Source organism: Diplotaxodon limnothrissa, linkage group LG12 (assembly GCF_057381915.1).
Source record: "Diplotaxodon limnothrissa isolate DT_005_m linkage group LG12, D_limnothrissa_male_GT1.1, whole genome shotgun sequence".
Taxonomy (NCBI): domain Eukaryota; kingdom Metazoa; phylum Chordata; class Actinopteri; order Cichliformes; family Cichlidae; genus Diplotaxodon; species Diplotaxodon limnothrissa.
The window spans coordinates 12,832,248-12,847,130 of record NC_140607.1 but is presented as its reverse complement, the minus strand read 5'-3'; the positions used below and the strand labels follow the sequence as shown (position 1 = coordinate 12,847,130).

At 40.4% G+C, this 14,883-nt stretch overlaps 1 protein-coding gene across 3 annotated transcripts in view; it reads right to left on the bottom strand.

Moving 5' to 3' along the window:
- The window catches only part of rimbp2b (RIMS binding protein 2b), a 106,618-nt gene that overhangs the window by 74,975 nt on the left and 16,760 nt on the right, over nucleotides 1–14,883 (bottom strand). For all 3 annotated transcript variants that reach the window (XM_085367980.1, XM_085367979.1, XM_085367981.1), the window contains exon 2: nucleotides 10,597–10,716. In XM_085367980.1, the coding sequence (XP_085224106.1) occupies nucleotides 10,597–10,716 (120 nt within the window). The remainder of the gene's footprint in view (nucleotides 1–10,596; nucleotides 10,717–14,883) is intronic.

Genomic DNA, 14,883 nt, shown 5'->3' with positions numbered 1-14,883 from the left:
CGGTTTTGTTTGACAGTAGTTCCAGGCAGCAGCGTTGCGGTTGCCATGGTTACAGGGTGACGCTCTCGCTCTGCGTGTTTCCTGGGTGAGAGAGCGCCTTTTTGTTATTGTTGTTGTGCTAAGCTAATAAGCAGAATGCAGAATGTAGCATCATGGGCAGTGTAGTCCATGCTGCAGGGAGAATGGACTGCCATACTCGTTATGTGTCTGTGAGTGCGAGGTGGGAGAAAACGAGAACTGGAAGCATGTAAATATAATAATAACCACTGCAGCCAAGAAGAGTGCCTCACGAGCCCAGTTGTAAGTACGCTATTAAAACTCTGTACGCTTTGTTCCTGTTTTCCGAAACAATAAGTTCCGTTGGAGCAGCCTTTCAACGCCTCTGTCTCTCACAAGCAGAGTTGACCCACACAACAAAGTAAATCTATTTTTCGTCTAGGAGCCCCACACGAACCCATATTATTCAGAGGTCCCTTTACTACGGTTCGGAGCCGCGGACCTTCAGTAACAGCAATAGTACATTCACGTTGTTGTAAAAAGTATGATAATATGTTAAGTAATCCAAAGTATTCAGAATACGTTACTCTCATTGAGTAACGTAATGGAATACGTTACAGAATACATTTTAGGGCATGTATTCTGTATTCTGTAATGGAATACATTTTAAAAGTAACCTTCCCAACACTGTGCACAAAGCAAGGTACGTGGACGAGAGGGTTTGGTGTTGGATAACTTGATTGGCCTGCACAGAGTCCTGACCTCAGCCTGACAGACTTTCTCATCCAACATCAGCATCTGAGCTCACAAATGCACCTCTGGAAGAATGCTCAAAAATTCCAATAAACTTATGTGTGAATACGTTTGAAGGCAGACAAGAGAACAGTTTTGGCTAAATAGTATTGACACAGTACAGATACAGCACGTACCATAAAGCTACAATGGTTTGAATCTGGCAAAAAGCATTCTCCACTGCAAACTTTTGTAATACAGGCAGGGAATAAACATAATTAGAATAGACAGATGAAAACACTTTGGAGAGAATACAGTATGCATTATGGATGGGTGGATGGAAGGAAGTAATAGCAGCAGCAGTAGTAGTAGTAGTATTGCTCTTATTAACTGCTGTAAGAAATTATTTTCCCAAATATCGGTTAAAATAATTTCTTATTCTTCATTTTATTTAATATAAGCTTGCAGGTTAAAAAATTATACTTCTGAAATCCTGTTTTGAGGCATTGATTTGGCTCTTGGCCGTTGCCATGTTGGTATTTTAAGACTAAATACTGGGATGAATTTGACAGACAAACTCAGACACTCAGAGAATGAACTTGCTAACACAGGGTAGCTATTCCACTTTCATCATGTAGTTTACTCCAAACAGGCCCATATTCAAACAAATGAAGATGATTCTGTATTACTGAAATATGTGGTAAAATGTTTTATTGAATTTACAAGTCAAAAAAGTGGCAGGCTCCTTTTCTCACTGACTGTTACATATGCTAAAAAACCAACAACACAGGTTTAAAGTATTACCAGACTGAGTTTCACTTTTCAGAGATTACATGCATCCTTTATGTGCAGTCTCTGCGCTGGAGAATAAACCAGGGTGTTACCAAAGTCAGGAGTCAGATTTCCTCCTCAGCAGGCCAACAACAGCTCGACCACGTCATCGGTGCCATTCACGTCCAACTGTGGTTGGAAAGTAAAAAAAAAAAAAAAAAAACATCGATAGACTAATCAACTGAAAAAAAACCCAACCAAAATAAATATGAATGAAGGGGTAAACACTATTTTGGGTTTATGAAGTGTCCCTTTAAACTGTTCTTTCACTTGACAGTGCAGCTTGGGGATAACAGGCATTGTAATTAGCCACCACATAATAGGAATGACCTTATTAAGCTGCTGCTGGGTCACGAGCAGATTTAGGTTATCAAAACACACGCTCTACAAAGTATTCTTTTATTTAAAGTACTATCATTTTATTATTTTTTTTTTAAACCCAGCTGGCACTCGACTGCACAAACACACAAAATGCCTGATCTTTCTTTAGGAGTATCAATATTTATGCAGTGGCTGAGTCCATATATACCAGCGGTGAGTCCAAAAATCAATGCACGCCTGCTACATATTTTAATCTCCCTATGAAGGTCACATTATCCACCAATGCCTGAGAGGACAAACACACACACACACACTTAGAGAAAGCAGCTAGCAGTGTTTGCATTCACGCCACCCTGACCCTTTTACTAGTACAACTAATGTCACTGAAGCACACACAGTTTTAAAGACTGGAAAAAGAGCCCCATCAGCCCCAAAAAGATTTATGTAAACCATGACGTTGAAGGCGCTTCATCTGAAAAGGCTGCGTTTTCATGTTTTAGCTCTGTGTAACTCGTGTACATTATAGATGAGGAACAAGAGAATAGGAGTATTCAGTGGAGCCCTATCACTTACCAAAAGGCCAATCTCCTATATCATGACTAGCCACTACTTCAGAGCCATGCGGGCAACACAGAAACAACCTCAGCTTCCCCTGAAGGCTGCCATAAACTTCAGCACAACAATCCAAGCCAACAAGGAGCTGCAGTAAAAAAAATAAATAAATAAAATAGATTTTCACAGCGTTCTCATGGCTAAAACTGAGGAACTGCCAAAGAGATTCCTGCCATCATATGAATATGTCACTTTGCTAACAGAGCTTATGAAAATTAGATGAACATTTTACGATCTTGTTAAAACCGGTTACATTATTAAAAGGGCACATTCATCCTGCGAGGTGAGGAAAGAGAGCCCGTAGCAGATTGAAAATTTAATAAGCTCAATGCAGTGGCGAGAGATTGAGAAACTTGGCAGAGGTTTAACTTTAAAATCCTGAACACGGGCGTGCGATGATTTAACCTCATTGTAGAGTAACATGCATGCACTCAGCGGGTCAGAAGACAGGGGATTCTGACCTGTCATAAACCCATTAAACGGCTTAGCTTCAGACACTTCCACCAGCATTTAATCTCTCACATTAAGCATTGTTTCTGTCATCTCTGTTGTTTTTAAATGTGGTCACATGGTGTTATCTCATATGTTTCGCAGCAAATGGTGTGTTTTTCTTCTTCATGGTACCACACCTTCACTGAATAAAGAAAGAGAGTAGTGTGATGCTAATGCCCACGGCTATCATAAGAGGCCAGGCTGTAGAAGTAGGTGGCTGTTGTCAGCAGGCTGCGAATCATCGCTTCTCTCTGCTTACTGCTGATGAGGCTGTGATTAACGTTGTCTGTGCGTCAGAAGTGTAGTATTATCTGGTCGGGCAAAAACCAAACCACTGACTACATGAAGTGCAGCATATGTATGTCTGTGTATGTGTACCCTTGTCTCCATGCATGCTGGCAACAGACACCCTGTGTGCTAAATTCCACCATACATCATGCCAGATCCTTGCAGACCTGTTACAGCACAGAGGCAATGGGCCCAGTTCCAACAGCAACACTGTCTAACAGTTTACATTCAAAGGTTTGCGTTTTAGTCAGGATATAACAGAGACTGTCATTCCTCTTTGGAATGACAGCAAATTTCAATTACAGTCTGAAGCAAATGTCTTTTTTTCTCTTTTGGCGACCGATTGCAAGTAAATGGTTGCCCATAGGTTCAACGGCTTATCACAGTTAATTGTTGTATTGTTACAAATAGACTGCTAAAATTATCAACTTGACCCAAATCAATTGCAAAGTGATATCAGAATTACTCAGACTTATTGCCGTTTTATTGCTGTTTTGACACACCAAAGCCTTTATGAGTGTAGCAACAGACTCCTGGTCATCACAGACTCGGCCCCCGTCTGCAAAACAACCATTTCAAAGACAATAATATCACAAGTTCACTGCCCACGATAATTTTGGCCGTGGTCTCCAACCCCTGTTTTCCCTAGCATGACTTTAATATATATCAACAAAATCATTCAACATCAGTTTTACCAGTACTTTGAATTTGAACATTTTAGTCTAGTTTCTGTTAGGTTATACAATTGATTACTTAATGGTTCATTTAAGGCATAAACGGCAAACATACTACGTGTCTTAATCAAAAAATGAAACATAATGCATCAGGATGGATGCATATGCATGCATATATGAAAGTTATCGTTAAAAAAAGTTGTAAAATAGGTCTAAATAAAACCTGTGTAATGGTCCTTTAAAAATTGCAGTTTAGTTTTGTATGTAATGCAGGAGGAGACTCATGCCGAATGCTAATTTGTTAATCCATAATAGCACATAGGACATCAGATAATCTATTTTGAAAGAGGAGATTGTACATGTGTTGGCTCATTTTTTTCCTTTTTCATACAGTCTGTTGTTATGATCTGTGGATGATGACGGGGGAAAAAGACCAGTCAAGAACAGTATTTATCTGAATATCTCAGCATTTGATAGTTTTTTGTCTTTTAACATTATCTTTGAAAAACAATCACAGTATCCAGATGTTTACTGGAACCAATGTAATATTCAGGATTGGTCAGTGCTCCACATGTAAACTCTGCTGCTCCAACCATAAACAAATATACTGGTGTCAGGATGACCCTAACCAGTTATTCCACTGGAGAAGCAAAAAGAGCTGCAGAGCAAATGGTGTGTAGCAAAAACAGCGTGGTCAGCCAGCAGCATCTGAGCGTTAATAAGGGGAGTAATTGAATTAGAGGATCAGTGGACGCCTGTAGTGTGGGCGCCACGCAGCTCTAATTTCATTACAAGTGATGTAAACATGAGGTTGGCCCCCAGCACAAGGGCCTCCAACATCAATACATGCACAAATGATTAAAAATAAAAATAAAAAAAAATTAAAAAAAATCACATAACTACATACCCACACCTGTTTGTCTCATATAACATCCTGTCCCCAAGCACTTTGATATTTTTTGTGGGTGTTGTGAGCTAATAAACACTAATCATAAGGGGAAAAATCAGGGTCATGCAGTAAAAAAAAAACAAAAAAAAAAAACAGGGCCCGAGTAGCATCGTCTCCTCACGATGAAGTCTTTAAAGTGTCAATCTGGGGAAGAACAGTTGCTCAGTGGTTAGCGCTGTCATATCGTGGCAAGAGAGGGACAGATTCTCAGCACTTTCTGTGAAATGTTCTGAATATCAATGTGCATGAATAAATGATGAATCTCACATCGATGGTGGAGTGCATAAGACGTTAAGTTGACGCGACAGAATATTTTTAGTTAGGTTTGTTTAGAAGTGATGCTCTAGTACATCTACACTGCAAAGTCACTGCAATTTATCCCATCTATCTGATCAGCAGTCTAATATCCCTTGGCCCCGATGAGTAACTTGACCATTAAACCAAGCATAGCTGAAATAAACCTGAAAGCCTGACTGTAGGCCTTCTGACAGTCATGAATAAAGGCAGTTAACCAAGAGGAAAATGTTCACATGCCAATACGCCTTGCCCCTTTTCATCTCAGATGTGACAATGAGACACTCCCAGAGGCAGATCACTTATCAATATAGCTGCAAGCGGGATTAAGGGGGGGCCACGCAGACCAGCGGGGCACAGTTGCCATGGCAACTTGATCCGTTCTAATGTTAAACATACGACTGTAAGTAAAGCCCTTCTAGAATTAAGACCTTCCACTTCAAAGCTATCTCGGCAACATCTTTGGGCAGTTTTTTGGGCAGTCAGAAAGAACCAGGTGAGAGCATCAACATCAGCCTGTATGGACACGGTGACATAAAAACTGCATGCACAAAATCACCAGTAAAATATGAAAATCTACTGAAAAGGTTTTTGTTACGTTTTCTTTCCAAAAATAAGAGAAAAAGTTTTTGGGTCCATGATCCGTGTCTCAGCACTGAAGACAGAAACACTATAGGTATTAAATATGCACGTGATATATTCAAGACCATAGATTAAAAACAACTGATATGGAGACATAAATAGCTCGTTTTTTTGGTTGTTGTGCTGAAGGAATTGTGTTGCCTGTCCCTGCCAAAAGGATTACACATCAAATTACTTCATCGGGCAGCAAACCAGTAAATTTTCTCCATTTCAAAGAGCAAATCTGTTCATGTAACCCACATCTATCACATGCTCGGTGCTAAAAATGCTTGCTTGGACCGATCCTTGATGAACACTTTATCTTTTTTTTTTTTGTTTTATGACACCTTTGAAAACAATTTCATTACCTTAAAGCTTTGCAAATGAGAAAAGCATAGGTGAGCACACGCTTCTATAGAAGAAAGACTTCCCTCCTCTAAGGTCAATCCAGAAGGTTTGAGCAATACATGAGCAATTTGCAGGTATGTTCTGGAATTATGAGTAGCTTATAATGGCCAATGTAGTTTAATACTGCTGTGCATTAATGAACATTAGCAACCCATTTCACTCACACAATAACGCCTCTCTTTGTATTCTACACTTTGCTTTACACACACTTATTAGATAGGTGACATTTTTGGCTGCAGGGGCTACTCTAACCATTGTGTTAGTATGAACACAATGATTACATTCAAATGATATTAGAGCAGACTACAACTGCATGATATTTTAAAGATTTGCATTTTTACAAAGTAGGTTCACAACTCACAAGTAGGAAAGTCACAAAGCAGAGAATTGCTTCTTTCATGAGCCGTTTACTCTGATCTCAAAAAACATTTGCAGTCGTACAGTATGAGTTGCTCTGGCAAAGAAAATATTTTTTTTCATGCCAACTTTTGCAGAATGACAATCACAACCCAAAGATTTCTCCTTCAGGACAAATCTGCAAGCCTACAAAGACAACACGGAACAAAGTTTGATCAAATTTAATGAGGTTTGCCCAAAAGCAAAAGCATAACCCACAGATAGAAACGTGTAACGGCTGAAGACAGCCGCTCAACCAGGAAGACACCTTTGCAGTCTTGTTGATTACATCTCCGTCAGAGATGATAACAGAGCAGCGGGTTAATGAAGCTCACTGCAGAAGTGCCTCGCGTCGTGTCAGTTTTTCATTGCATCACTCGGTCTTACGTAGAGCCGTGCAGTATTAGTAATTACTGACGCTACTTCAATCTTTCAAGATTCATAATCAGCTCTTTTTCCGCTTGAGGAAACCAGCAACACTGCTTCAAAACCACCCACCCTTTTACAATACGCCTGTCACTCCCAGTCCATTTCTCTGTTGACTGAGCAGTGGAAAACACCATCTAATGACAAGATAGGATGTGTGTTAACTTTAAAAGCATTTCTTTCCCAGCAACCACCGTGGAAAAGATTTTGTGTGACCGTACCTCACTCAAGGATGTTGTCAAGGTTGTAATTAGTACTAAAAGAAGGCCACCTGCCAAGTAATCCCATAAACTCAGCACTCCACATTAAGCATTTTGTCTGCTACGAGTTAAACGCAGGCACGGGAAGATGCACTAATAACTGTCCATCACACTGATTTGCAGGAATACCTCCAGGCAAAAATTAATAATTCATTTATAATCACTTTTCTTTAAAAAGAAATCATGTTTGGTTGCTTTACAAATAATGCTGCGTGTGACTGAAATGGCAGATCAGCACTTAAGAAATGTTGTTAATTAACAAGCAGTCCTGTCACAAGCAGGCAGATAGGTTAAAAAAATAAAGTTCACACTATGCTCATTTTGGATAAAATCACAGTCAGCAGTGCTAACCTTGCACCCCTATCGACTAGAAGTATGGACTTTAACACCAGAATGCCGCACTCTCAGTATGTGAGGCGAGAAGGTGTTTCTGTATTTTTGGAGATTGTCTCCTCACAAAACCAACAAAATATGGCAGGAGAAATTTAATAGAGACAACACCTTCTCTAGTTCCTTATGTTACCGTTAGTGCCAGTGTTATTCTTATCGCTAGGAAAATCAGGACATCAGTTAGATTGTTCATCAACGCGCAACAGAAAAGCTGTTAATAACAAAGCTTCAGTTTATGGTTCAACCAAAAGATGTCACCCATAACATCACCCTCTGTGAAAACAACAGTCTGGTAAGTGCTGAGGAGACACAGAAGAGAAAGCCAGCAGTCCCATGCACACACATAGACACGTACATATACGCACGCACACGCGCATTCCCTTTGCACAGGCACCACACTGAGATCTAATCGATGGAGCTCATTCATATTGAACCACAGACGTCAGGGGAAGCCGGGGGAATTACAAGCAGCCTCCGCTGTGAGATCGCAGCCTGGAGGAAGCCGGAGGAAGACAGCTCTGCACTGGTAACCTCCAGTTTACCGTCCACTGGATTTTCAGCAACACGATTATGAGGTGTCCTAACGCCCCGAGAAAGTACAGTCAGGTTCACTGCACTTAGATTGTACTGTTAAATAAAAGTATGTGTGTATGCATATAAAACATTACTTTAAGTCCAAAAAATTACCTTAACCGATTTCCACCAACTCATAGTAGCACTAACATACAACCTCAATGTCACAGTAGCTCACAATTCACCAGTTATTGCCTGTAAATGTGACCTCGACCTTAAGGCTGATTTGAATGAAGACCCATTAGGTGATCATTGCATGCAGGTTTGAGTAAATGCTGACTTGGGAATCGTAGACAAATACTTCACCACGGCATAATTTCATCAGTAATTTGGCAGCATTAGCTAAAAAAAACAAAAAAATAATAATAATCACAAGGCTCTCAAATGTCACTAAAAACAGGATCAAATGATTAGCAAATCATTTAAAGACGATATTTAATACAGCTGTACAAACACGACAGATCAAATGCTAAAACTAAATGTTTTTTTAATAATCCTTTTTTAATTTCATAAAAATAGTCTAATATAATAAAAGTTGTTTTTCAACTGTGCTGCATCATCTCTTCTTTTAACACTCATAAGCATTTGGGAGGTGATGGGACAAACTGCCATTAAAGTGCTCACCAGTTCAGGACCTTTTTCAGAAATACCTTTCATAGTGTAAGAAATGGGTGACAGGGATGGAATAGATCCAGAAAGTGTTTTGGGATTGTCTTTTTGTAATATGTAAGGGTTTCCCTGAAAAAGATCTCGTCCAGATGGCATCTATGTTGCTTGCTGTTTCAAAACATGTATATACTGTTCACCATTAATATGGCCTTCAGAAATATTATTGAGTGGGCCATGTTGACCAATGGCCCATACAATAACATCTTGGATGCTGGCTTTTGAACACAGCTCTGATGACAAGCCGAACGGTCCTACTTGTCTTAAACCCAGAAGATGTGGCACGCATGGCTTCCAAAGACTGTTTCAAATTTTCGGGACCTGTGGGACCTCTGGATCGTAGAGATTTCACTTCAGTTTTCTGATGCAGTGACAAACTCTGTTGACTGACAGTGTTTTTTTCAGGAGTTCTTAAACCCATCCTGAGATTTCTACCATAGACTTGTGTCTGTTTTTACTGTAGAGCCATAAGAGCTTGGCTTTTGTCTTTGAATGACGAGCCCCACTTATCTTTATATCTGAAACATTCAGGCTCTCTGGGATGCTCTTTTTATATGTAATGCTGGTACTAATTAACCTCATTAGTTGTGAGATGTTCCACCAGGTGTTTTTCATGACACAACCTTTAAATTGTTTTAATATCCCTGACCCAATCAATAAATCAACATTTCTCAGCTTGAGCATCTGAAACAGATAGGTAATCTACAATAAATATATAAACCAAGCAATTAAAATAAAAGTGTCACAAGTGCCTGGAAAAGGCCTTATACTATGAGGTAGTGCTGGAATTTATATATTTACAAAAGTGATAAAGACAGTAAAATGTAAGACTGACATTATATAAGAGAGAAGTGCAAATTGCATTAATAAATAAAATGTACACTATAAATCTAAGAAAACCAGCAGTATGAAGGCGTAATACACAAATATGCTTGTGACAGGTGTGTTCACCTGTGACAGAATGAAGAGTTGTTTTACAAGTTATGGCAGGAATGAGTTGCTAACATTTTCTTTATGGCAACGAGGTGAATCAGTCTGAGGGAGAAGGAGCTCTGCTCCCTCAGAAGTGTGTAGTGGAGCGGGGGTGATGGGCTGTCCATGATGGAGACCAGTTTGTTCAGTGACCTCTGACCCTCACTGACTCAAACGCCTCCAAATTCTTACCAATGACAGTTCCAGCCTTCCAGATTAGTTTGCTGATCCTGCTGGCATCTCTGCCACTGATGATGGCAAATTATACTAATTTCAGTTCAAATATTTTCAAATATTTGCATTCTGTTTTTCCTGATATCTTTCAAAGCATCCTACATTTTGGGGTGCTACCAACATCTTCCTGTAGGTTTGGTGTAATTATTAGACAGGAAAGAGGTGAAGGCCTAAGTTTGTTCACATGGTCAGTAAAGAAACTGCCACTTTGACCCCAATCAGGCTCAATGAAGGCTCTAAATGAACAGCAGATGTGTTTTCACAGCTCATTTAAAATTAAACCAACAACTGGGAAAAAAAGCATGGTTCACAACTTGACAGTCGAAAGCAGGGAGAAGGACATGAAAGCCAAAAAGCGCCGAAAGCAAACGCCTTGACAGCGGTCTTCAGCCGGCCTTAATGGCCCATGAAAAGTTCAGCATTAACGAGACTTTATCTCCCTCACACACAGAGAACTCACCAGTAACTTCTGCTGTAGCCTTTGGTGGCTCAGGGTCTCTGGGTTAAGTCGCCGAGCTTGGCTGTAGTCCTCTAGAAGACAAAGCTCGTCCAAAAGGTGGAGGGGAAAAGCTTCATTTCTCTGCAGTGGGGGACAGGGAAGGTGGGGGAGTTATTTGTCACAATAGCAATGGGAGGTTTATGTGCAGCTTTTTTGTTGGGATTTGCTGTATTCCAAATAACCTTTCACTACTTTTGCTGAGTCCCACTGGTGATGAAATCTGCTACCACTCGATCTGTAAGTGTAGGTGACTGGCTGCTAACAGCCAGCAGGAGTTCTGAGTGGGAAAGCAGCTCTAACAGCTCTAACAGATACACTAACGCAGTGCAAGCAGAATGTGTGTTTCTCTTTATTGATCTTCACGGATTCAGTCTGACAGCAAAGCATGCTCAACTACCTGCCCACCTGCTGCTTTTAGCAAACTCCGACAACTGCATTTAACTATAAATGCAGTTGTTAGAGACTAATTAAATTATATTCAATATATATCAAAGTATTTCAAAACAGCTCATTTTACATAGTTTCTCAAATCTGCAAACAAACAAGCAACATGCTAATGTCGTGTATCATTGAAAAATATCTCTTAAGCACTAACAAACCCACATAAGTATAAGATGTCACACTCAAAAAAGTCAACTAAGGCACTTGTTTGATTATTTAGATATAAAAATGCTTGATTACTTTAAATATATTATGTTTATAGTTATTAAATGACTCCTTCTTGCTGGTGTAAACTAGATCTATGTCTGCACCCAATGAGAAGAACAGTGACTCTTTCATTGCTAACTATTGCCCGTGCTGCATACCACGGAAAAAGTTCAAATCAACGCAAGCAGGAACAAATGTTGGAAGGTTGTTAAGCTAACACAGCTTCAGAGCTACCAGTTACAGAACTACTTTTTATAAGTTTATAGTTAACAAATCTAGCTCAATCCTATACTGCGTTGTTTTGTTTTCTAGTATACTCCAGGTACATTTTGCTGTCTCAAAGTGATCACACACACACAGATTGACTTTGTGTGGAAATCTGTTTGTCCTCTATTGTTAGCCAGGCTACTGTTAGCCTCTGTGCTATAACTGAGACTTGGTAGGGAGTGTTACAGTCTAGCTTCATTTAGCAGAAGCTAGCCAGTCCTCAGTGCCCAAAGACAACTGTTAGCAGGTTTAATTCATTTGAGAGACATTTCAGAAGCTGGAAATGAGCTGTATATATTTTTTATTTTTTTTATTTATTTTTTTATTTTTGAGTGCAACAGGCTAAAATAACATCCTCTCTCCATGTTCTCCACTTAGCCAGCAACACTGATAGCACTACCTAAACTTCTTGTTATTGCCAGGCTAGTGGAGCTGGCTGGAATAATAATGCCCCCTGTTAAATTATTCATGGCTCCAGTCAGGTGGAACCAGATGCTACTGTTGTGTCATAAAGGAAGAGCTGTAACTCAACTCAAGCACGGAAGGCTGTTGCTCCACGGAGGGAAAGACTGGATCCAGCATGGATGCTGCTGGGCTACAAACAAAAACACGGAATGTCATGACACTCGCTCGGCTCTTTCCAAGTGACATTTTCCTGCGAGTGTTCAAACAGAGGACAATGGTTCAGTAGGTTGATCCATATGGGGGTAAAGCCTAAGGTGCTTTTTGCTGCTCACCACCCTGTGTTGGTGTTGCTGTATACCCAACCCTGACATTTGTGGCCATGCCCAGAAGATGACCTTTTTTGTCCATGCCATGTTTTAGTGCTGAATACTAATGCTATGGTGCTGTGTGCCCGCCACTCATGGGAACAAGCAGTGCCATTTTTAGCCACATGTCCCCAGCTGCACATCTCCAACCCGGGGCCAATGGGCAATTAGTGTTTGTCTCTCATGGAAGGAGGCAGTGCTAGAAACTCCATAACACAAACAGACATCTGGACACAGGCTGTCTCTGTCCTGCCCCGCACCCATGCCACAGGGTACAACTCTTAAAGCCATGCACTCCCTCCCTCCATCCGTCTCACCGCCCATAAGTGCTCAGTCACTCGGAAGCTCCTCTCTCTAATCTAATTCACACACATTTGTGTGTCTTCACTTCATAGACATTTGTGAAAAAATTACAATTTGTGTTTACATCCGGCACTTTGTTAAGTCCACGCAAATGCTTGTTCCTTAAAGAGGCCATCCATATACTACAGTAGTCATAGAGAGAAAATATACATATTTTTTGGAGTATAAGGCGCACTTAAAATCCTTTAAGTTTCTCAAAAATTTAAAAATTAAGTGCGCTTTATAATCCAGTGCACCTTATGTATGAATTCTGGTTGTGCTTACTGACCTCGAACTGATTTTATGTGGTACATGGTGCTCAAAAATCTGTCAAAAAACGCTTTATTAAAACTTTGGTAGGCTGCACTGCTTGATGGCTTGTTGGAGCATTACGGCTGCCGTAGTCAGGAGCCGCACGGAGCAATTCAGGTCCAAACTCCGCTTCAGGTCCCAAAGTCAAACGAACACTGCGGCATCACTGAGAGGTAAGAACTGTCTAAATTCTTTCATCTTTACCTGCTTTACCAGGTGTAAAGTTTAATTTCCAGGCATCCATGAAAACAGAATTTATTAAATTTAACAGCATTAGAAGTTAGCAGGAAGTTTCCACCTAAACATATCATGTTCTGTGTGACAGATTTCTTAGAAAATTAAAATGTACAGCTCTGCTATCACTTCCAACATAAATGAAGACAGAAAACTAAACAGCAGTGATGTTTGTAGGGTTACTGAAATTGGACTAGCTGGTATATAATGATGTGCTACGTGATTGCTAGCGACACAGCTATGTTAGCATAACATAAACACTAGCTGGGTCCCAAAACGTAGGCTACATCCTTCGGAGGCCGCATTTGAAGGCCGATTATGTCACAGCCAGGCGACAAAGGCTGTCCCAATTCATCGAGTCCTTCAAATGCGGCTGACAAATCCGTCCTTCATTTTCCCCGAATTTGAAGGATGGGTCGGGTGTGGCCTTTTAGGCCCATCATATCCCAGAATTCATAGCGCAGCCCTGCCAATTCCAGTTTCCAACAATGGCGGCCGCTACTAAGTTTTAATATTACTTTTATTAATCTTTCTGGGTCACAAACGTAACTTTTAACAAAGTAGCCGTGTAAACTTTAAATATCTGTTTGGTTCAGGGCTCGCAAAATCGCTAGCCCGACGTCCCGGGGCTAGTGATATTTCCAGTCGGGCTACCAAAATCTATCTCAGCCCTGCCCGTCGGGCTATCATAGGAAGTAAAAATATATGACAATGCCTTTGCTTTCTTTCGCAAATGTAGCTGAGTAATTAGCTGAGTCCTCATCAAAGAACAGTGCTCTTTAATGAATGCAGCACATAACTTTACATCGTAGAGGTAACAGGGAGACATATCGAGTTATCAGATAGCCGTCTTAACTATATTCTAACTCTACAATTTCCCGACTGCACTTTCCTCTTATTTCACGACACCACCCTCTAGTGGTGCAATATGGTATAGTCAGACAGGACACAACATCACTCACTAGCTTACTCTTCAAACGTGGCACGTGAAATCTCCCGCAGCAAGCTTAAACGTGCTAGAGGTTGACTGCGCAGAGAATTAAAAAAAAATCTCTGGCATGTGTAAAGACAGATGGATTTACGCAGGTATTTTAGTTCTGCTGAGCCAAAAAAGACAGGTCAGGATGAAGAAGGGACAGGCAAAGAAAGGCTTACCACAAAGCGGAAAAGTTATGATAAATCAGATTACGAGGCAAAAAGAAAGCGCAGTTTTTTGGATTCATGGACAAAAGAATTTCTGTGGCTGGAATATGACAAGGTAAATAACATGATGTTCTGCCGGGTGTGTCGTGAGTTTCCCTCTATTGCTGAGTCGACAAGCGCCTTTGTTACTGGGACCAGTAATTTTAGGAAAGACCCCATCAGAACTCATGAGAAATCTCTGCATCACAAGAAATGCATTGGTGCTCAGTCTGCAGCATCTGTCCCAGAACAAACACCAATTGCAAAAACCATACTAAAAATAAACCAAGCACAACAAGAAGTCCTGAAAAAGCTGTTTAGAACTGCGTACTATGTTGCAAAGAGTGAACTACCACTGGCAAAATTTAGCAGTCTTTGCAAACTTCAGAAAGCAAATGGCCTAGATCTTGGTTCCACTTACCTCAATGACCATGCTTGCAGAGAGTTTATTGGAGCAATAGCACAAACTTCAAGAGACCAGATTGAAAAGGAA